This window comes from Alligator sinensis, unplaced genomic scaffold (assembly GCF_000455745.1).
Source record: "Alligator sinensis unplaced genomic scaffold, ASM45574v1 scaffold121_1, whole genome shotgun sequence".
In the NCBI taxonomy this organism is placed as follows: domain Eukaryota; kingdom Metazoa; phylum Chordata; order Crocodylia; family Alligatoridae; genus Alligator; species Alligator sinensis.
In genome coordinates, this window is record NW_005841910.1 from 3794745 (window position 1) to 3817047 (window position 22303).

General features: G+C 43.0%; 1 protein-coding gene across 3 annotated transcripts in view; it reads right to left on the reverse strand.

Annotated features, from left to right (window-relative positions):
• Positions 1-48: 48 nt before the first annotated feature.
• MITF (melanogenesis associated transcription factor) overlaps positions 49-22303 on the reverse strand; it is a 114202-nt gene continuing 91947 nt past the window's right edge. For 2 of the 3 annotated variants that reach the window (XM_006018712.3, XM_025197969.1), the window contains 8 exons: positions 16801-17028; positions 15659-15742; positions 13167-13262; positions 11402-11519; positions 9529-9603; positions 8574-8649; positions 4048-4195; positions 49-971 (listed from right to left, as the gene is read on the reverse strand). In XM_006018712.3, the coding sequence (XP_006018774.1) occupies positions 570-971; positions 4048-4195; positions 8574-8649; positions 9529-9603; positions 11402-11519; positions 13167-13262; positions 15659-15742; positions 16801-17028 (1227 nt within the window). In that variant the 3' untranslated portion in view covers positions 49-569. The remainder of the gene's footprint in view (positions 972-4047; positions 4196-8573; positions 8650-9528; positions 9604-11401; positions 11520-13166; positions 13263-15658; positions 15743-16800; positions 17029-22303) is intronic. The other variant, XM_025197970.1, reaches the window with a different exon arrangement.

Genomic DNA, 22303 nt, shown 5'->3' on the forward strand with positions numbered 1-22303 from the left:
ACACGGCATTGTTACGGAGGGGGTCATTTTTTGGTTTCTTTTCATTTTTTTTTTTTTTTTTTTTTTTAAACTATACATTTTGTTTCCAAGCAAGCAGGCTGCATTACACCGATACCTAAAATCCCCCCTGAATAGAAACAGCCCCTTGATTTGTAATTCTATTGCTTGAGTAGATTCGAGCAGTTCAAAGTTCTCGGTGAATCCAGTTCACAGACACTGTACACGTGTTGTACAATATTTTGGAGGCATTGGTAGTTTTAAAATAGAATATACAAGTCTTTTCACAAAATCCTAAAAAAGAAATTGTGTACGTATATATATGTGTGTGTGTGTGTGTGTGTGTGTGTGTGTGTGTACACACACATATATACATATATATATACACACACACACACACACACACACACACACACATATACATATACATACATACTGGGCTACTGATGAAGCACAAGTAGTTTTATATTAAAAGAAAAAAAAAAAAAATCAAGAAAACCTAAAAAGGTCAATTATTTCATCTACTGATCACGAAACGATGCAGTTTATGAAAGACTGCTGAGCATCATCTGCTAACAAGTATGGTCAGTATCTTCCATACTCATGCTGCTTCGCCTGCTACTCGTCTTTGAAGCGCCAGGTGACACCGAAGAAAGTAGTGGGTCGGTTACGCCTACGGGGGAGAGAGTGTCGTCCATCAAGATATCTTCCAGTTTGGATCCCATTTTTGTGGGAACGTTGTAGGCGTTGCTAGAGTCAGTCACATTTCCTAAGTTATCGCTGAAAGTGATGGTACCGTCAGTAAGATCAAGGGTAGTAGTGCAAGAAAGATCTGTGCGACGCTGTACGATATCCGGGTTGCAGTTGTCGATAACAGATTCTTGTTTGATGGCCCGATTTACCATGTCAGGCGAGCAAAGGCCGGTAGATGGAACCAGGGAAAGTCCATGTGCTCGAGCCTGCATCTCAAGCTCCTAGGAAGAAGAAAACACAGATACAAATAAGATAGCCCTGAATATAGAGACCCAGCAAAATATTGGGCAATGCTGATATATAGGATTGATTTCCAATGGATGAACACAACATCATCCCAGCAGTTCCCTTATCACCAAGGAAAAACCACCTGCAGCAAGATATTGTCTCATTTCACTCAAGATCACTATTTCAATAAAGCTCTTTTAACGCCCTAAAAGGAGTGGTTTCCTTTCCAGGCCCTTTGACCTTCTCCCAGGTATCTAGCCTGTGCCAAAAGGCATTCACATGCTATACTATTAAGACCTGCAGCACATCTGCAAGCCAACCATGAATTAAAGTTCTCAACAGATACCCGGATCGAGGGGGGGCTAAAATAATCAGGGCAAAGCTTTACTATGATGTGTTACGATGCCAGCACCACAAGGCCGTCTCACATTATTATAACAACTTACTTCAGGCTTTAAGTATTAAAGATGCCAACATATAGACAGATATGCAAGCAGTGAGACTCAAACTCCCCCTTTTTTGAGGTTAATTAAGTATTCCTTTGGCCTATAAATCCACCAATTTGTGGTACAAAAACCGCAGCGAGGGGCCACTACTAGACTACAATTCACTCTAATGAGATCAGCCATTGTCATGGGCAGCTGGGGTCAGATCCCATATTCAGACTCTATATAGCCTTGTGGGAAGAATGAGATGGATAAGTGAAGACCACAAGTAGTAATTTGTTTATTCCTTAAAGAAAAAAGAGAAAAAAAAATATGTTTCTCTCCATTAATAGAAATTTAAATACTGAGCTATAAAGAACGTAAAATTCTCTCTAACAATATGGAGCCTGGCCTATACTCCTTAGGTGCATTTCTATTACTTGGAAAAAAAAATAAAGGACAAGAAGAATTCTCCTGTTTTATTTTACTGTCCATTGCTTGGTTTTATCTATTTTTGAATCATCATATACCATGTACTGTAAACCATGTATAAATTGCATCAATTGGTAGAACAGATCATCTTACTTTTATCTAATTTTATACTTATGGCTAAAAGCATAATGTTACTGATCATTTTTATTGTTCACTTTACTGTATTGGTTTAGCAAAAGCAGTAAATAAACCATTACTGCTACGTATTGTTAGAATCAACACTATGCAGAAACAAACTCAGGGAAAAAACAGCGATGGTTGTGAAGTCCTGCTGTTCATCGCACATCTGGAGAAGAGCAGAGGTGTCTCTACAGGATCTTATTTTTTTTGGTGGGAAAACCTCTATGGTTTTCATCAGTGTCCTGCTTAATGTACTACCAATTTTTAAAATAATAAACCTATCTCCTCGATTTTAATCCAAAGTATGTAGTGGCACGTTGGAGGTGAGGGGTAGGGAGGGATGCGTTATGCCTAAAGAAAAAAAGGCATTTAAATATGAAAAAGAAAATGGTAGTGTTGAAGCAACGCTGTAGCCATGGCAGTTCAGGAAATACGCAAGAGTTGAGGGTTGTTTTCCCTGGGTGATATCTTTTATTGAACCAACTGTACAGTTTGGAGAGACTTTAGACAAGGTTTCAGGCACAAGGTACCCTTCCTCAGGTTGGAAACGCAGTTTGGGCTCATAACAGTTAAAACAAGAAAAAAAAAAAATGGACATATAGTGTTGGTGTAATACACACACCAAGTTCTGCCTGCACAGAGGACCTGAGCCAACCCCTGTCATGGTCAATGGAAGAGGCATCCTGGATGCACCCAGCACGTGGCTCCACAGACACGTCTGTGCTGCCATGTACTGCAGGTTCATTTGCACTCAGTGCTGCAAGGAAGCAGCTCAGAGGGGTTTTTTGACCCTTGACTATCCAGGAATCAAAAAAAAACAGTAGGGGAAAAAAAAAAAAAAAAAAAGTCGAGTGGCACATGCGGTGTGGCCATGCAAAGATGGAGCCTGCCCAGCAGGAGCTGTGCTCTGCTGCCAGCCAGGCTCCACACAGCAGGAGCAATGCAGCTCTAGCCCCAGGATCCCAAGTAAGACTGGTGGTTGTTATTTCCTTAGCTTGAAAACAAGAAAGTTTTGTAAGAGGACATCAAAGAACCAAAAGGAAAAGCAGAAACCCCCAGGGGTCAAAAGCAGAAAAATTAAAAGAGGACTTGCTGCTCTTTCTATTTTGATAAAGATTGCACTGTATTATGTAGGGGTCCAAACCAACCCGAGAGGAAAGCATCTCCAGGTTATTAGCTTCTGGCTGTTATTTGGGCTTGTGGGAGGGTGTGCTATTTAAACTATTCTGACTCACCTGGGATCAAGCATTGATGGAGAGTGTGAAAGGAGAGGAGAGAAACTGTTAGACTTATGTCAAGGCTGGGACAGATCAAACCGCTAGGCATCATGCCTTCCTGTGCTCTCATTTGAGCATCCCGAGGCTGTTCAGCAAAACAACTAATGCACTTAAATGAAAGCAGAGTCAAACCCAACATGTATACCTCGCTGTTAAGGATGTTTGCTGCTGTGCTCGGGTATCCGACCTGTCACTGAAGAAAACCAAGCCAGGCACATTTTCTTTGTCCCTTGACCCCCCCCCCGCTACATCAATGTGCTCATTAATGAGACTTGTGGTGAGACCTGTAGAGCTGGGGGCATTGGGTTACCCCTCACCAACTTCTCCTTGAGTTGAGGACTTAGGCCATTAGGACTCTGGATGCAGATCATGTAGACGGAGCATCCTGTCCTCTGGAAAAGTCAGCTAGAAAGCAGGGCAGAGAACTCAACAAGGTGTACCTGCAGAGTGTCTCTTTAAATGGAGGAGAACAAGCTGCCCAGCTCTGCAGACTCCAGGCTTCAGAGGGGAAACACAGCCCAGGTCCTTGGATACAGGAGCTGTCAGCATTCATGACTCCTACTTCGGTCTTGCTACAATGGCCCTAGTGATCGGCAGCCATTAGGAGGGTCTCCTTACAGCACCAGATAGAGGGGACACCAGACAGAGGAGATGTCCAAGGGGTTAGAGACAGCTGACAATGGCACTTTGCAGTACACTATGCACACGAGCCATGCATCTTAAATCAATCATTCAGAACGTATTCATCAGCAAACCTGTATTCTGAGCAAGAGGTGCCTGTTGGCATGTTCCAATTTCTTCTGCCTGTTTTCAAGTTCTTTTGTGCGCTGCTGTTCTCTTTGCAGTTTGCGGATATAATCCACCGACGCTTTCAAAATAGTTCCCTTATTCCAGCGCATGTCCCTTTAAGAAAAGAAAAGAAAAAAAAAGCCATGAGCCTCTTTGCAAAGGGACACAGATTACAAGAGGGGGTGCACCACACTCCCAATATTAGAGCAAGGCTCTTGACAGCTTTTAATAAAAAATAAAAAGCCTTTTGCAATAATGCACTAGGGGGAGCTAGAAGGTCACTCATTCCCAAGCAGAGCGCTTTAGAGATTTCATTATTCCAGCATTACCAAAGGACACGGAGCTGTGTGCGAGTTTGCTCCCCACCAGTTTCTCATGTGGAATGGCGTGCCCATTAGTGCCCAATTATAGCATCAGTAAAAAGACTGCTTAACTAAGAGCACAACACTTCTAGCAAGCGTCATGTCCTCCGAATAACCTGTGCTCCTGGTGACACCTTGGACCTTCTAACCACAGGATTAAACTCACATTTCCTAAGGACCTGTGTTGCAGGGACGTGCTGCAAGGGGAGAAAAGTCTAGGAGGCTTTAGCAAAATTCCTGTGGCCTCAATAATATAGCCAGGTGGGGTATTAGAGTGACCAATTCCACCAAGCCAGTGCATTATGGTGATCTATTGATTAGGGAAGACAGTCAGATCTACTACCAGCTGTGACACAGTACCCATGTCCTGAAGAAGAGCACAACAGTCCTTTTGCAAGTAAGTTGTCCCATGGTATTTTACCCTGACTTGTTTCACACTAGAAACAGAAGTTGCCCTAGGAAATATCCCCTGCTCTCAGTGATGGCACCGATTACACTGGGAGTGGGGGGTGGATCTAGCCCCAATATTAATAGCTATCAAGCTATTATAATATGTACACAATGGCAAATCTCAGAACCAACCCGATGGTACAGAATACCACAGTCATCTGATGATGCCATTGGGAAGGGTAGGAAATGTGTGATTTGCCCTACATCACACAAGTGGAACAAGAATTAACAGAACTGGAAGAAAGTGTTTTGGCACACTTCTGAAGCTGTTAGTAAGAAGAGAGACTGGCTTTTCATAAGAACTTCAGTGCATTGATATAATATTAATCACCACAGCAAAATCACTTTGTCTATATATCTAACCACTTGATAAATGCCTATCAAGATAATGCACAAAACAGGTATGTACTTTATGAATTACTGCATGGCACTGAGAAGGTTGTTATATCTCCCATCCTTTGCAGCAGTTCCATCCTTTATGACAAAGGATGTAAATGGGCTGCCTCTACATTATCACATCTCTGCCAAGAATGTATTTATACCAGTAACAGAACAAAACATGAACTGACAGTGTTTCACCACTTTGTGATCGTTTATAAAAGAAAGCCCATCTGCAATCTTCCCTTTTTGGTACCAGCATGAATGGACAGAGCCTCAGTATCCGTGACACTGGGCTGCTAATGGAGAACTAAATGAGATATCCAAGCACAAATGACTAGAAATCTGTATTCCTTACTTGGTTACAGCTCCCTCTCACTTGTATTGGATGTGGGGGGGGAGGGTATCAGAATAAGGATTTATGTTCCTGCGCTTAATAGGATTCATGAGGCATCAGCCAAGTCAGCTCAGTGGTCAAGTAAATGTCACATTCAGGTATCTCCAGTGGGGACCAAAGAACTGTCCATTCATGCAACCAAACAATTGGTAAGCGGAAGCCTTCCTTCCCTTTATTTTTTGGGGTTTGTTTTTGGTTTGGGGGGGGTTGGGGGGGTGGCGCGGTGGTCCTTAAAAGGACTAAGCACCTAGAAGCATCTCTCACCCCATTCTCATTAAAAAGCTAGGGGACTGTGGCATCGACACCTACACAGTCAAATGGGTCACTGACTGGCTGGAGGGCCGCACCCAGAGAGTGGTGGTGGATGGGTCATTTTCGACCTGGAGGGATGTGGGCAGTGGGGTCCCCCAGGGCTTGGTCCTCGGACCCGCGCTGTTCAACATCTGCATCAGTGACTTGGACGAGGGGGTAAAAAGCACCCTATTCAAATTTGCTGATGACACAAAGATGTGGGGGGATGTGGGCACGCTAGAAGGGAGGAGTAGGCTGCAATTGGACCTAGACAGGTTACAGGGGTGGGCAGATGAGAACAGGATGGGTTTCAACACTGACAAGTGCAAGGTACTGCACCTGGGGAGGAAGAACCAGCAGCATCCCTACAGGCTGGGGAACTCCCCTCTCGTCAGCGCAGAGGCAGAAAAGGATCTTGGAGTCATTAGTCATGCCAAAATGAACACGGGCCGACAGTGTGGAGATGCGGTCAGGAAGGCCAACCATACCTTGTCATGCATCCACAGATGCATCTCGAGCAGGTCCAAGGAGGTGATCCTCCCCCTGTGAGGCACTTGCCAGGCCACAGTTGGAGTACTGCGTCCAGTTCTGGGTGCCGCACTTCAGGAGAGATGTGGGCAGCATTGAGACGGTTCAGAGGAGGGCCACCCGCATGATCAGGGGGCAGCAGGGCAGGCCCTACGAGGAAAGGCTAAGGGACCTGAACCTGTTCAGCCTCCACAAGAGAAGGCTGGGGGGGGGAATCTAGTGGCCTGTTACAAACTAGTCAGAGGGGATCAGCAGGTTTTGGGGGAGTCCCTGTTCCCCCAAGCACTACCAGGAGTGACTAGAAATAACAGTCACAAGCTGGCAGAGGGTAGATTCAGACTAGACATCAGGAGGCGCTACTTCACTGTCAGAGCGGCTAGGATCTGGAACCAAGTTCCAAGAGAAGTGGTGCTGGCTCCTACCCTGGGGGTCTTTAAGAGGAGGTTAGACGAATACCTCGCTGGGGTCATTTCACCCCAGTACTTTTTCCTGCCATGGCAGGGGGTCGGACTTAATGATCTGCTCAGGTCCCTTCCAGCCCTACCAACTATGAAACACTATTTTCCATCTAGAATATAGTCAGGCTCATCCAGTGTTCTGCTGAAAAGTGGTTAGTACCAGCAACTGCAGAGGACAACAAAACTCCTGTGATCAACAATAACATACTAACATCAGGAGGAGAAAATTCTCCTACCCCAAGCAGTTACTGCCTCAAATGCCCATGAAACAAATGGAAACATTAACATGAGCTTCAGGGGCACTAAATCAGCCTTTAGGGATATGCTTATGTCCAGAAGCAGGGAGTTTCCTATAGAGCCGTGCGAAGCTTCAGTAACCGATTCAATTTGGAAGAGATTTGGCCCGATTCGGGTTCAGAGTTTCAGCTCCCAAATCGAATCAGACCCATTAGAAGGTCTGAATTGAATCAGAAGCCTCCCAATAGATTTGGAAGCCTCCGAATCAATTCAAAGATTTGGGCAGTCCCTACTCGCCGCCACAGGGAGCTGGACCATGCCAGTAAGTAGGGGGCAGGGGGCTGGAGGAGGGGACCCTGGGGGGACCCCCACCCAGCCCCTCCTCCTGCCCACTCCAGCAACCCCAGCATCCCAGCACTTAAAAAAAAAGCCCTGTGCTCACCGGCTGCAGCTCCAGCAGTCACCCAGAGCCCACCAGCGCTCAGCCTCAGTGGCCCCAGCTTCTGAACAGCATGTGGAGCACTGCGGCACCCTGCCGAACATCTCTGCACTCACGCGATGCAACAGCGGCCATGCAGGTGCCAGGCTGGGACTAATCCCCACTACCCTGCGCGGCACAAGGGGCGATTGCCGTTGCTGCAACTGGTGAGTGCAGGGCTTTTTTTCTTTTTTTTTTTTAAATTGCCTGGATGCTGGGCCAGGCAGGGCAGCCGTGGGTGGGGATCTGGCGTAGCGGGGCCCCACTCACCACCACCATGCCCCCGCTGCCAACACTGCTGCCACCACCTGTTTGTTTCAGAGGAGATTTGGCGGCCAAATCTCCGAATCCAAAAATCAGTCAAATAAAATTGGAACAGTGATTTAAATCACTGAATCAAATCACTGTCCCTCCGAATTGTCCAAATCCAAAGCCAAATCGAATACTTGCTGCTTCACACCAGCCTAGTTTCCTATCCTTTCCACTTTCACTCTGGTGGAAGTAAAAAAAAAAAAAGAGAAAGTTGCTAAAAAAGCTACAGACCATTTAACAAATACTTCTCTTTGCCCACAGGCCTGGCATGCCTGTGGCAAGTTAGCAAAAGATACAGAGAACAGAGATAAAGTTATGGACTCTTTCTCTTTTCTGACGGGGAAGTAGCGAGTTTCCCTGAAGATGCATCACCTTTCCATTGTCCTGCTGCCCTGAAGACCACTCAACGTGGTGGCATTTATTAACTTCTCTCATTCGATAACAAACTCAGATAAAAACAAAAAAGAGACTCTCTTTTGCGAAGACAGATTATTAAATAAATAGCTGATCGGTAGGGCTAAATTATGTTTCAGACCATGACTACAATACATCCAATGCTTCACACCTACTGCTATTTGCAATAAAATGTTACCATACTCACGGGTCATTTGACTTGGGTATCAAAGTGCCTAGTTCTTTAATGCGGTCATTAATATTAAATCTTCTTCTTCTTTCAACTTTAGGAAAACAAACAAATATCAGTCAGCAATACATGAATGCTTTCTGCTTTAAAACCACTACTTAAGCTATTAAACATTCCTGGGATAGAAGGTAAATAATATATATCTGCTTTTCACACAGATAAGTGAGACAGAGACAACGCATGACTCATCCAGAGTAGTGTCAAATTTGTCATGCCCTTTCGTTTTCCACAACTAACTTAAGAGGGCTGGTCTCATGCTCCAATTATGCTGTCGTGCTCTGAAATCTTGCTCCAGACGGCATTACGTTTCATTTAGAGTTGCTACTGAAACCAACAGGAAAGTCTGGTCCATAAGTAAAGGGATGAGATAGTTTCATCTTTTTAGAAAGACCCTAGAGCAAGCAGTCCTTTAGAATTTGCATGAGTAAATGCATCATTACTTTAAGGGAAGAGATTGATGAGCCCATCTCTTAAAAGTTTAAACGACAAGGTTATTTTCTTGTAAAACCTAGTATGGCATTTACTGTTAAGAACCCACTAGCCCCATTCTAATTTTCAGTTATGGTACTTAAATTGCAACTCCTTTGAATTGTGCACATGTTCTAACACACTTGAAATACTTTTTTAAAAAATCAATTAATAAACCTATCAGAATTAGGAAAAAAGGTTGAATTCCAAGTTGGTTTAAGCCATCAGTATAACAGAGTTCAGGGGAGCTTGTATGGGGATATAATAACATTAAGTAGTATTGAATGTGTACTCTTAAGGCTTCACAAGGCCCAACTTCCCAAATACCTTTAAAAATAAAAATATTATTAAATTCAATTCTTAATTAGCCATGTACCCTCATAATCACTGACCTACCAATTAAAATGCTGAGGGAGCGATTGTTAGCTGAGCAGAATCAACTTACTTAAATTGTGATTGTCCTTCTTTTGCCTCTCTTTAGCCAATGCCCTTGCTTCCGACTCTGTAGGAAAAATACATGCTGAGCATGTGAATGAAGTAATTAGAATGAAGGAAATGTAGGAAACACAAAATTTCAGTTTCATAAACAGCAGGAACATGACAAATAACTGACAAGTACCCATCCTGTACACCGGGGGGGTCCCAAACTGTGGTACGCATACCCCTGGGAGTACGCAAGACATGCTGGAGAAATTATATAATGGTGGATTTAATGTTGATTATAATCATTCGAATTTAAGGGGTTAAAATATAAAACATATGCTGGTAGGGGTACATGGACAGGTGGTAAAGCTGGAAAGGACTATGCAATAAGAAAGAGTTTGGGAACTTTTGCTGTACACTACAGACAAAGCATTCTCTAATAATGCAAAATTTCCTGGAGTGGATCTCCACAGCTCATCCCCATCATGCAAAACAAAGGTAAGGGTTTGAAATCCCCCAAGGCAGTTTGTCACAGATATCTGGGCAACCTGCTTCCACCCCTTCCCCACCCCAAATCTGCATTTCAGGCTTCTGTGGCAATAAAAGTAAATGTACTCTGTGTTGCCTGGGCACATGATGGAAACACTGTGCGGGGCAAGTAGGAGGCATCTGTACCACTGGAAATAACTTTTCCCTGAGTATGGGAATGCATCTGGGACAGATGCAAGTGTTTGTATCTAGCAAAAAAAAAATCTGCAATTGGAGAGAAATAATACAACTCCACGCAGAAAGAAAACAAAGGATACAGGTGTTGCTGCCACAGTGCAAGGCTTCTTTTAAAAATCTGCTTGTATTATACAGTGCTTGCTGACCCTAGCCTGCCCACACAAACAGCCATAGCCCTTGCCAACGAGAGGCGATGTCATACTTCCAAGTCCTCACATTGTTAAGAAAACTGGCAATATTGTGCAATGACAAATCTTGTCCACTATAAGAGCCACAAACTTGGCACTCCCCCACCCCCTTGCAACTTCTCTGGAGCACCATTAAGACAGCTCAAGTCACTATTATGCCTATTGTGAGAGCAATGTCTAGTAGGTCTAACCCAGAAAGGAGCTATGCAAGGAGTCCTTCAAAGTGCACACTTCCACCCCACAGGTTTGATTGTGACACAGATTTCATGCATAAAATTTTCTTGACAACTCTCCATAAATTTACAGACAGTCCATTAAGAAAAAGGGAAGAGGAGGGGGAAGGCGCCAGAGCTAAAAACGCCTGTCGATAAAAAAAAACAGAACTATTTTTTAAAATAACCAAGAAGCCTGAGCTTCTTGGTATGAGACCCTGCCAGGATGGGGAGAGTGGGGCTGGCAGGGGTAAGGCTGGGAAAAACAGCACAGGTGCAGGGTACAGTTGGGAATGAGTAGGGAACCCCAAGGGTGGAGGCAGCAGGGTGTAAAGCCAATGCTGCAGACAAAGTAAAAATATATTAAAAGTTGACATTCATTCCCTAAATTTGAATCTGACCTTGCTGTCATCCAGGGCCTGGCAGAAGAGTCACATTTACATGAGGTAAAACAGTCAGTTAAAAAAAAAAAAAAAAAAAAAAAAAAAACAATTGGTTGTCAGTAAAAAAATTCTTGGGTTGGCAACCCTGGTTAGAATAATGCCCTTGTCTATCACAAGAGAAGCCGATTACAGACCTAACAATTGAATCATTTTGCTTTGTGTAAAAATCACACGTTGCATGCTGTATTCTGTAAGCTAACAGGCCTATTAAAGCGCAGGGCAAACAAAAGAGTAAGGCATCTGGACATTTTCTTTTTTCCAACCTATTTTTAAAAGTCATCTTAATAAAACAAAGCCTTGACATTATTCTTTCAAGTGTTATTTACCTGTCAGCTCCCTTTTTATATTGGGAAGATTAGCAGGACAAGAGTTGCTGATGTTTAGCCCTGGAGGCATACTTGTATGGTTGCCATACAGGTCAATCAAATTGCCAGATACAGGTAACTGAAACAGAAAAAACAACAAAGGAAGAAACAGAAGATCATTTGCCATGATCCATACGAGAGACTTCATACAGAAGCACAAAGCCAACATCTGCTAAAAAAAATCTGTTCTTTTCTCCACCTTACAATTAACATTGGGGAAAGTCCCTCAAGCCTAGAGCTATACAAAGAATTACTACACTGAGACAATTCTGCAGTTCTCTCTCAGAAGGCTTGACCCCATGGAAAGGAAACTATACAGATAATGTAAAACTTGGTGGGGAAAAAAAATGGGAGAAAAATAGCCTAAGAAATTTGGTCTCTAAACTACAAAAGAATATTGGGATGTTGGAACATTTAATTACTACAATCCTGACGTGTCCTGTCCTGTTTGTTGCAAGAAAAACTGATTATGCTTTCCCACCACCACCAAAAAGGGAGTCCCAAAAGTCAAGATGCAACCACTAGAGGGAGCCCCAAACTCTTCCATGAGCATTCAAGCATGGAGTTATTAGTAAATTAGACTTGCAGCAGACAGACCTGTTTAAACCAGGTACATTTTTTCCATTTGATCTGATATGTACTGCATAGGGAAGCAGTCTGCATACCTAGTTCTTGTTCCAACATCTAAAAAAAAAACCACACACAAGGTGGTGGTGGCAGATTTCCACATATTTTTAGCATCGGGTTTCTTAATGACTAATCCATTAAATTATTCGTACTCATTTACGTAGGTGTGTAAAAGCAAAATAGATGTGTACAGACACACCAGGGTAATATTCCAATGAGATTTATCAAGACAATTCCTTAACACTCTTGTATCATGCTGAATACAGCGCTACCCACACCTTTTTAATTTTTCATACTGAGTTTACTGAGAAAGCAGTTATAAGCTCTCTCACTTGTTTAACTCAGTGGTGCTGAGTAAGTTCTGATTACCGCTGTTGTGACACTTCATAAGCCTTTATCTTAACATTCAGCTATTTTTATAAACTCCTTATGGCCCCAGATTCTGCAGATCTGTGCATTTACTCAAGCCTGAGCATTGAATTCAGTGGGGCTACTTCCAGTGCACGAAGCAAAAAACACACTTAAGTTTTGCGTGGCTGAGAACTCGGAGCGCTCCTCTATTGTGCAGTGCAAAGCCAGCCTCCAAAACAGGCCCACTCTGCAGACCTCAGGTACCATAATTCAGGAAGCGGACTACTAGCTGCAAGAAGCCTCTTATCCTGGATGAGAGGGGCAAACAATAGAATAATGAAAACCAAGTGGGAAGAGGGAGAATATTATCTAGGACTGTCCCAAATTCAGAGCATGTAGCAGACCAGGTCGCCGAATTCAGGATGAAGCAGGATGCCCAGCTCTCCAGTTCCCTTATGCCTGGTGAGCAGTAGGATATGAAGAGGATTCTTCCATGGTCTCAGCTGCACTTTACAGGCTGGTCTCTGGATTAGTTGCATACAGCAATGTAAAACACTAACAGCAATCACTAATTATATCTCGTTACCACTGTAAGAGAATCATCTTCCTTCTTTTGACCCAGTGAGTAACTGAATCAACCAACCACCACCATCACCTTATAATCCCTAGAATCAAGCCTTGTTCCTGAATTTCAGAGCTAGACTGGCAATCTGTACAACTGGAACATGAAAAGGAAGGGCTGTAGTACCGTATTCGCCATTTGCAGGGCCGGATCCATCAGGCCAAGGATTTCTTCACTGTAACTCGATTCCAAACTAATTATATCATCAATAACATCATCCATCTGGACAGACAAAAAGGAATGAGAAGTTTGTATCATTTTGCTGTTTTTAAGCAAACCCCAGGTTGCATTCTACAAAAACAGGCCCTGCACTGCCCTGGCGTCCCTCAGCCTTTTGCCAAGGATGTGGGTCTCTGCTCGTGCACCGGGGACCATCTCACATTTATGAAGCATCTATTCCAGTCCCTGGGCACTAGTCACCACTTCCCCACACCCGGGAGCAGCCAAGACTGCCTGCACTCAAAATCAGCACCACTCCCGAATCAGCAGGAGTCAGCATCCGGCAGCATGCAACCTTTGCTCCCCGCATGCTGCATCCACTCAACTCAACACACGCAAAAGGTGGCGGCTTTGAAGTCCAAGGCAGCTGTGCCACAGCATGTGGCTGAGAAGGTGCGCGGGAATCAGTGTCCGATCTGCAGAAGGGTTTACAATGTGCAACGCCCTAACTTCCAGGTGCGTTATCAGCTGGTGAAAGCAACAACCCTCAGTTGGGTGCTAAGGCTCCCTATGCAATGAATGCAGAGCATCATGCATCCTTAGCAAGACAGTAAGAAATGCCAGGGAGAGGAACGAGGCTTAAGCCTTCTTCCTTCCAGGGGTCCAGGCATCTAACTCCAGGCTGAAAGGAAGCACCTCTCTCAGCTCATCTGCTGAACTGCTTCATTTTTACAACATGCTTAAATATTTATTGGAGTGGGGACTGCAACTTGCAGGCAAGTGTCCTACTAAAATATAGCATTCCACTCACTCTCCACCCAATAAAGGTTGTTCTATGTTTCCTGCCTATGCAAGGGGTCGGACTCGATGATCTATTGAGGTCCCTTCTGACCCTAGCATCTATGAATCTATGAAAAAGAGAATCGCAGGCAACCCACACAGAGTACCTTGTAGCCTGGTGGTTAAGGTGGCCCTCTGAGAAGTTGGAGCATGTGGGCTCACATTCCCCAGCTTGGCTCTCCCATATCCCAAATGAGCGCTCTAGTTACTACCATAGTGGTTAACAGAGGGCACCTGTACCACCATTTAGTGGCAGGCCCGATCTAGTGAGCAAAGTCTGAAAATATTCACTGACTAGGGCTCTGCAGGAACTTTAGCTGGGAGACTGCTCTCAAATCAGAGACCCTAGCAAGTTTAGGCACCTTTGAGTTGCATGGTAGCTGAGCAAAGATTTTGAGAATCCGTGGCACCTAAAATACTGGACGTGCACAACCACGTGTCACTGCCAATACCAAATGCTTTTATGGACCTAAGCCACTGATCGAGACACTGGACAGCTTTGCACCTCTGTGCTGTTCAAAATAAATCCCCTGTAGCCACTTCAGAGAGCTTGTTCTTGCTTGCCATTTTGTTCCTAGGGCACCTGGGCAAGATGAGATTTAAATTGCAGCTGTATAGCTGACATTCCCACAAGCTGAATTGTATAAAACCACCACATCAATAACAACAATGCAAAGTGATGGCTCATGCATTGTAGAGCACGGTCGTGCAAGTCTAGTCAAGCACATATGGCACTCAAGACTAGTTTCTGCACAGGTAACAAGGATGCGAAACTTTATGAAAGTTTTGAGGGCTTCTCTGAACTTTCAGTCTGGGCCCTCTTCCATCTCCTCCCTCTGACTTGCTGTCCTCACCTTTCCTTCCCCCTTTTATCCTATAAAACTCTGTGCCTCACTTCCTTTCCCATCACTGCTGCCAAGAATTGTAATGGTTGCCTCCATCTCTACTGGCATCTAACTGGTTCACTCCCCCAACATTTCTATACAGCATTTCCTATGGGTGACTCACACAAGATGGCATGAATTGAAAGAGTAGAAGATCAAAGAGAAATGCCATAAAGAGACACATTGGCAACTATAGGACATATCGTTGATGGAAATAGCAAATCAGCTCCTCAGCCCTCAAGCAGCAGCCTCCACTCCTAAGGAAATATTAAAAACTTTTCTCGTTGTACCCTTTGCAGTTGTATGGATGTCATATTTAAAATGAGCATCGTTCATTAGACTAGGACATGCTACATACTAAAAAGGGGGAAGCCATAGCTGAAACAAGACAGGTCTCCTTTCCCCCCCAATGTCCTATGACGAGAACAATATTTTGGAGCTGTCTAACAGATAATCTTCCTAGGACTTCTTTAGGAACCAAGCATTTGTTGCAGTGCAGCCATAGAGCTGGGTTAAAATGTTTTGGTTCTTTTACTAAAATTGGAACAAGGATTAAACTCTCAGGTGCTGCTATGAGAAATTACCAAGAGGAAGATTTGGTTTCTGTATCTTAATTCTTTTACTTTTACATTTGAATGAATTATGGGGCAAATTTGCATTTTCAAATGATCCCAAAGAATCAGAGCATCTCTTTATAAAGGGTCTCGTGCTCCCAAGTCCTGTGTCATCCAGTACCTGCATGCATGATGTTCGCGAGTGCGTGTTCAGAGCCGGGCACTCACTCTCTAACCTGCTTTGCTCTTCAAATTTATATAATCCCTGTAAAAATAAAAAGGAAAAAAAAAGCAAAGCATGGACCTGAGTTGATAGCATAACCTCTCTGTCAGAAGAGAGCGCAAGTGAGCCAGTGCCATGCACACACATCCCTGATGACACAGCAATGTGAAGCTCTAAATCCCTAAAGGAAAAGCAGAGTTTGGGCGAGATGCTGATTATGGGGCAGGTCTATTTAAGTTCCCTTTGTTTTGAAGCACTGAAACAGTGCGGAGCAAAAGAAAGAACAAACAGTTCTGCTTTCTTGGCTTGCATAAAAATAACTCTAGACCTGAAGTCAAGTCTGAAAAGACAGCCATTTTTTTTTTTTCCATCCTAAAAAGGAGAACAGAATAAATGTCCATACATTGGCCTTTGGCACACCAACATTTACATGTGTGCACACACTCTGGATGCAGATGTGAGACTATCCAATTATAATCATTGGCATCAGCACTCCCCAGTCATGGGAATTGTGGGCTGCGCATGTGAACGCATGGTCCTGAGAGCTGCAAGGGGCATGCAAGTGAAATTCTGAATGTGTGTTAATGGGGGCTGCAACCAAAATGGCAACCAGCAATATTTTAAAAATTTATCAAAAAAAGTGTCTACTTGGGAGTCCTACTCAAGTGACAGATCTACTTAACTTTATTTTTCTGCAAAGAAAAAAATCCTCACAATGCTTTGTGGTTTCTGATTTTTTCTATTTATTCTGCTTTGCTTTTTATACTATGAATGAGCCACGAAAACATTATTCCAGAAAGTTACAGCATACAAAAATGGCTTTGTACTCTCCAAAGGTCAATTACCCGCTCCTTTTTGTGCTGACCAGGCACAGAAAAGCCTTTAAGACGTGTAAGCGGACTAAAAGTAGCTCAGAGAAACTCGGCTAAACTAGGACACAGATTCTTTCCACCCCAAATATTTTATATAAAACTTTATGCACATCACTGGCAACTATGGATTCAAGCCAGGACTTCAGAATAGAAAATAAACTTAAGATCAAGAGTGAATCTCATGTTTCGTAAGAGGCAAACAATTACTATCATAATAGGCTGCGTTACCTCTTTTTCACAGTTGGAGTTAAGCGTGAGCATAGCCATCGGACTGTTGGGTGCGCTGCTTCCCGTTCCAGATGGCATGACATGATCACCAGGCTGATTTGGGCAGGGCAAGCTCAGAGCTTGGTTGGCATGTTTATTTGCAAGAGTGGTAGAAAGGTACTGCTTCACCTGCTGCCGCTGGGCTTGCTGAATGTGGTACTTGGTTGGGTTTTCAAGGTGAGTCTGCACCTGCAAAACACACGGTAAAAAAAAAAAAAAAGAACAACAGTTTATTGCTTTCTGAAGTGGTTGCATGCACATGCACATGGTGCCAGATACTGTTTAGTGAATTCCTTGACGGGTATAAGTCTGTGCAGCTCTGCTGAAGTTTCACTACCTTATAATAGCTGAAGACCTGATCAGATAATTTTTTTTTTTTTTTTTGCTTACATTTGAGTCACTGCAGTTTGCAAGGCTGTGGCAGGACTCATAACCTGATTGTTTTTGAAAGCCTTAGTTTTACTTTCAAAACCATACTACTTATGGTCGCTCTGCTGTGGTACACGATCCAATGAATCCTATTAAAAATGTTAACATGCTTTAATCCCTGGAAAAGATGAGCATTGTATGAAATTGAGTAAATTATTAAAGTTTTCTTCTGCAGACAAAAACATTCAAACCATAAGTACTCCTGGTCTAATTTGTGTGCAACTAAAATAACCTTGTTAAGGCATCTCCGCCTGGTTAAAATGCTAATTGTAAGTGGCGGACACAAAGAAAAAAAATCTTTAAGAGCTTAATAGATTTTTAAAAATTCAATGCATGCATTAATCGTGTTTGTTAGCAGTATATTTTCTATTTAAACCTGCTTTATTAATACTACAGTTTTTTTTGTGGAAAAGAGAAAAATAAATCCACACCAACTGCACATACGCTACCATAAAAGCAGACAATCAAGGAAAATCAACATTTTAAAATGGCAAATTTTCACCACTTCTGAACACAAAGTTTACCTAACACTGAACGCTACTGCCTTTATGCCATACTGAAATGCAATACCCTACAGAGGAGCTCATGAGTTTCAAACAGTTAAACGCTATCCCGTGTACCCAGACCAGGTAAAATATGACATGGTATGCTGATAAAACAACTTTGCATATGCGGTAAATATTTTTAAAACAGATAACAAAATAACTCACCTGATAATGATTATACTCAAGCATTTCCAGCATACTATTTTTATGTTCAAAACTTAACTAAGGAACCGATTATCTTTTATTTTTTGCTATTCCAGCTCAAAGACTCGCGCACACAAGCATCATAAACAGGATACCCCAGTACAGCACAAGAAACTTTACTACGACCGTCCACTTATAATAACCTAAGCTAATTAGTTACGCATGTAGAGAAACAAACAGTTCACACAAGGGACTCTTCTTGGAAGCAAGTTCAGCCCTAAATATTGGTATGATTTTTTTCCCCAGCTTTGACGTCATGCTTTTTCATAAACATAAAAGGATCTTTTAAGTGATGGGCTATCAAAGTCAGGATTGACAGTTAGCTCAAGGCCAGTTTGCTATTCATCTTTCGTTCCAGTCATACTACTAGACAATGGTATTTTTCTTTAGCAGTAAGGTTACAAATTTGTAAGTCCAGAGTAAAAAAAAGCAGAAACTGCACAAAAAGTGCTACAAGTTGCATGCACTCTTCATGGTCAGTGGCATGCGCTGAACAGAAGTACATGGCTGCCCAGTCCTAGTCTAGGCTTCCAGGTTTATGCATCTCCACATCTGCCTTATGCACCCAATGGTGTGGAAGGAATGAAGCCAACCAGCACCAGCTACCCCTCTTCTAGGCTTAATTTTCCAAAGTCTGCCATGTTCAGATGTCCTCATGTCCCTTCAGCCATTACTGTAGTATGCAATGTACTTCGATCTTGGCCCCTCGTGCTGGAGTTGCCAAAGAAACATGTGCTTAGGTAGCCTAGTGAATGCATTCTGGTAAGATGCCCCAAACATGTCCCTGTCCTTCAGCATAAACTATTGCTGGAGAAAGCTGCATCTCTTTATCAGCCCATTTCACCTAAAATATTCTACACAGGCATGTACAACGAGAGCTGCTCAACCTACGTTGGATGGACTTCTTAGCCCAGGACTCTACACACATGGAATGAGGGACAAAGTCATTGGCTGGAACAAGGGCAGATGCATCTTCACCAAAACACTGCCCTAATGCTTTGTATTGGGGCTGGCGTAGATATGTCTCACTTTGAGGCCCAGGAAGTCTTTTTATATGAAGTCTGAGTATTGCCAAAGGAATCAGTTCTGCATTGATGACTCTCCTGGTTAGGTTACACCTGGGTTTCTTACTTCCCGACTTGCACGCTCTTGGGACTGTGATGGGTAAAGGGTAAATTCTACCTGAAATATACTGCCAGTACAAAGGAGAGCTGCAGTTGGGGTCCAAGGATGGAGAGGGGTTAAAGTGACCATTCTGAATACAGAGCGAGTGAAAAGTTTATGATGTTGATCATTTGTGAGAGTTTTATACCCCCTTTTTCTGTGGGGTTAAGGAGAGGGGTTAGGACCCTTTCCGTCCAATTTCATGAGGCACCTCCTCCAACGCATCCATTTAGCACAGAGCTGCTGGTGCTCAGTGCACAACGCTGGAGAAGGACCTGGTATCCGAGGCAAAGTGATGCTTGTACTGTGTATCTGGCAACTCCACTTTGGTTGTACCGTACTTAGAAAAAGGTCCTACCGGGAGATCATGGGACAGCAGGGCCTTGGGGAAGGACTTTGGTCTTTGACTGGGAACAGTGGTGCAATGTATGGCTTGCTTTTGGATTCAGAGCAAATTGGCAGGATTTACGGATGTCCAGGCTGCCGATTCCTCTTGGGGATGGTAGAGGAGCTTGACAGATCTGGAGACAACTTCTCCAAATCAGTTCTGTGCTAGGATCTGTGTAGACCTCTTCAAAAAAATCCATTTTTCAGATCTGCCGCCTTGCTTTCAGGGGTAACACACAAGAAGTGTTGCATACGTCCATATCCTCAGAGCAGCTCGCGTGCTGAGTGGGCGCTGCTGACATTGCTGCATTACACAATAGGCAAATCTTGACTCCTGGAGACTACTTCACTCTTTAGGCTTGTGTATGAAGGGTGAAGGCAGAATGCAGAGACCCAATTAATACCCCGAATCCAAATTTCCTTTGAACCAACTACCACCAAGGACATGAAGGGGTGTTTAATGCTCATCCGGGAATTTCCTGCCTGTCACCTCAAAGAAACTTGGTGGAAAGTTAAACCAAGTCTATCAATCAGCAGAATAAAATCACTACCATTTTATTTGGACATGGCCTAGCTGAAGTTTACATGCCGCACTTTTATGTAAAAGAGTACAATAAGAATTAAGAGAGACTGATTCATGGTCAATGTGGACAGGAAATAAACACACATCTCTTGCCATTAGCTAATGACTGAAGCATATACTGTGTTGATTAATGGATTTCAGGACAGATGTTCCAATTCTGACCGAAACAAGGGACTCTACTATTACAAGAATATAAAACTTTGCCTGGTCCCCCCCAACTTTTACATGCCTAATAAAACAGGATAATTTAGTAGCATTTTGAGCAATTGGAGGAGACAAAACCATGCCTGGTCTTGCGTTATTTTTACTAGGCATAGAAAATGAATTAGAGTGTTTTGAAGTATTGGGTGGAAATGGACAATTTCACTCTTCCAGTTACAACAGACTGGATTTGTTAAGCCCAACAGCTAACGTGGTCGGGATGTCTGAATGACTTGAAAAAGTATTGACACTAAGGGTGCCCAAACTCGGTTTAAAGAAAGAAAACGTGCCTCTCGCAATATTCGCAGGCCCCCAAACAGATTTACAAAAGTTATTTTTTCCTAATTAGTTCCCTGAAGAATTGTAGCAGCTCCATATTTAAAAGCTCTAATTTGAGATTAGTTATGGGATTGGCTGGGGGTGGAAGTTGGGCAGGTAACTCTTGCTTTCCCTAAGATAAATTGGCCTCATAAGCAAGTTCCAACTTCATATGTTCACATAAGGCTTATTAGAAACTTGGTGCCAAAAACTGCTGAATATTGCATACAGATTGATAGTCATCATCTACAAAAATTGTTACATGGTTTAGGATTGAAAGACATTACAGGACCCCATGCATGACAGAAACTTAAGTCTACAGTTGTATGCTAATACCATCCAAATCATGCAATTAGTCATGCTGACTACTGGGGGTCCTGCAGCCAAGGTTGTAGCTGTAACAATCACTGCCCTAATAGCTGGGACAAAACAATAGTAGGTTTGGTTTCAGTAAAGGATTAACTACTACCGGAGCTAACAGTTGGAGCAAGCTGTTACCCTCTGTGGAAGATATGATGTTTTAAACATTACCATTAAAGAAAAGCCTGTGCGTTATTGAGGAGCAGGGACCGAACAGATTAAAAGTTCAGGGAACGTACTAATCCAATGAGAGGAAGCTTAAAACAAACAGAGAGAGAAAGCATTTGTTCTAAGTATATTGCCCTAGGACTTGCAGCTTATAATTACAAATAAATACTTTTGGGGTCAGTTTTCCCAGCTCAATAGCAGTTCTTGTTGCTCAAAAAGCAAAATGTCATGGGATTTTGAAGAAAGGTTAACATACTGTATCACTTTAAAATTAACGGGACCAAACGGTAAACCACAAAACCCCACAAATGGAAAGACTTTACTCAAGTTGAAGATTTAGTTATGCCCAGATCGCTAGACTATGGGCCAAGAGGAAAAGCCATCCGGAAACAGGATTTCAGGGTTTTAGCCACTTGAAAAGGTTTTTATTACTTTTCAGATTGATGACCTAAAAGAGACAGCATCAGAGTTTGGGAACAAGACCAGTCAGACAACAGCAAGTTAAATAACCTCATCTGCTTAACATGAAGGAGAGCTAAAAATCCAACTACAGACACCAAGCAAGTGCAGGAAAAATCCTTCTGGAACATTTCCTTGTTGCTTAATTCTCCTACTAATGAAAAACCATCGAAGAGATCCCAAGTACTAAGGCCAGGGCAGGTACACGTGAGCAACACCACTGCAGCACCAACAAAATCAGTAACCATCTTCTGGGACCACTTCAAAAGGCAAAAGTTCCCTCGTTTTGTTGCATCGCATCGCTTACACAGAAGAGTAGGGAGGTTGTTAGCCATGTTAGCCTAAAGTCAGGAGGTGGGAAGGCAAAGTGGCCCTTTAACTAATTGATTCACACAGACATAAGCTTTCTTGGCCAATTACCTACTTGCTATCAATGGACAAAAGGGTCTGACAACATTTTGTGATTATGAAACATCTATAAAAAAAAGTTATTTATTTGACGCAACTCGGTATCCACAGACACTATTATGGATTCAGTATAAAATCATCATCACTACTGTACACAGATTTGCCTTTTCTTTCTTAAAAAGGTAGTTGCCCATTACCCAAGGATTGTCTGCATTTTCTCCCATGTCACAGAAGAGCG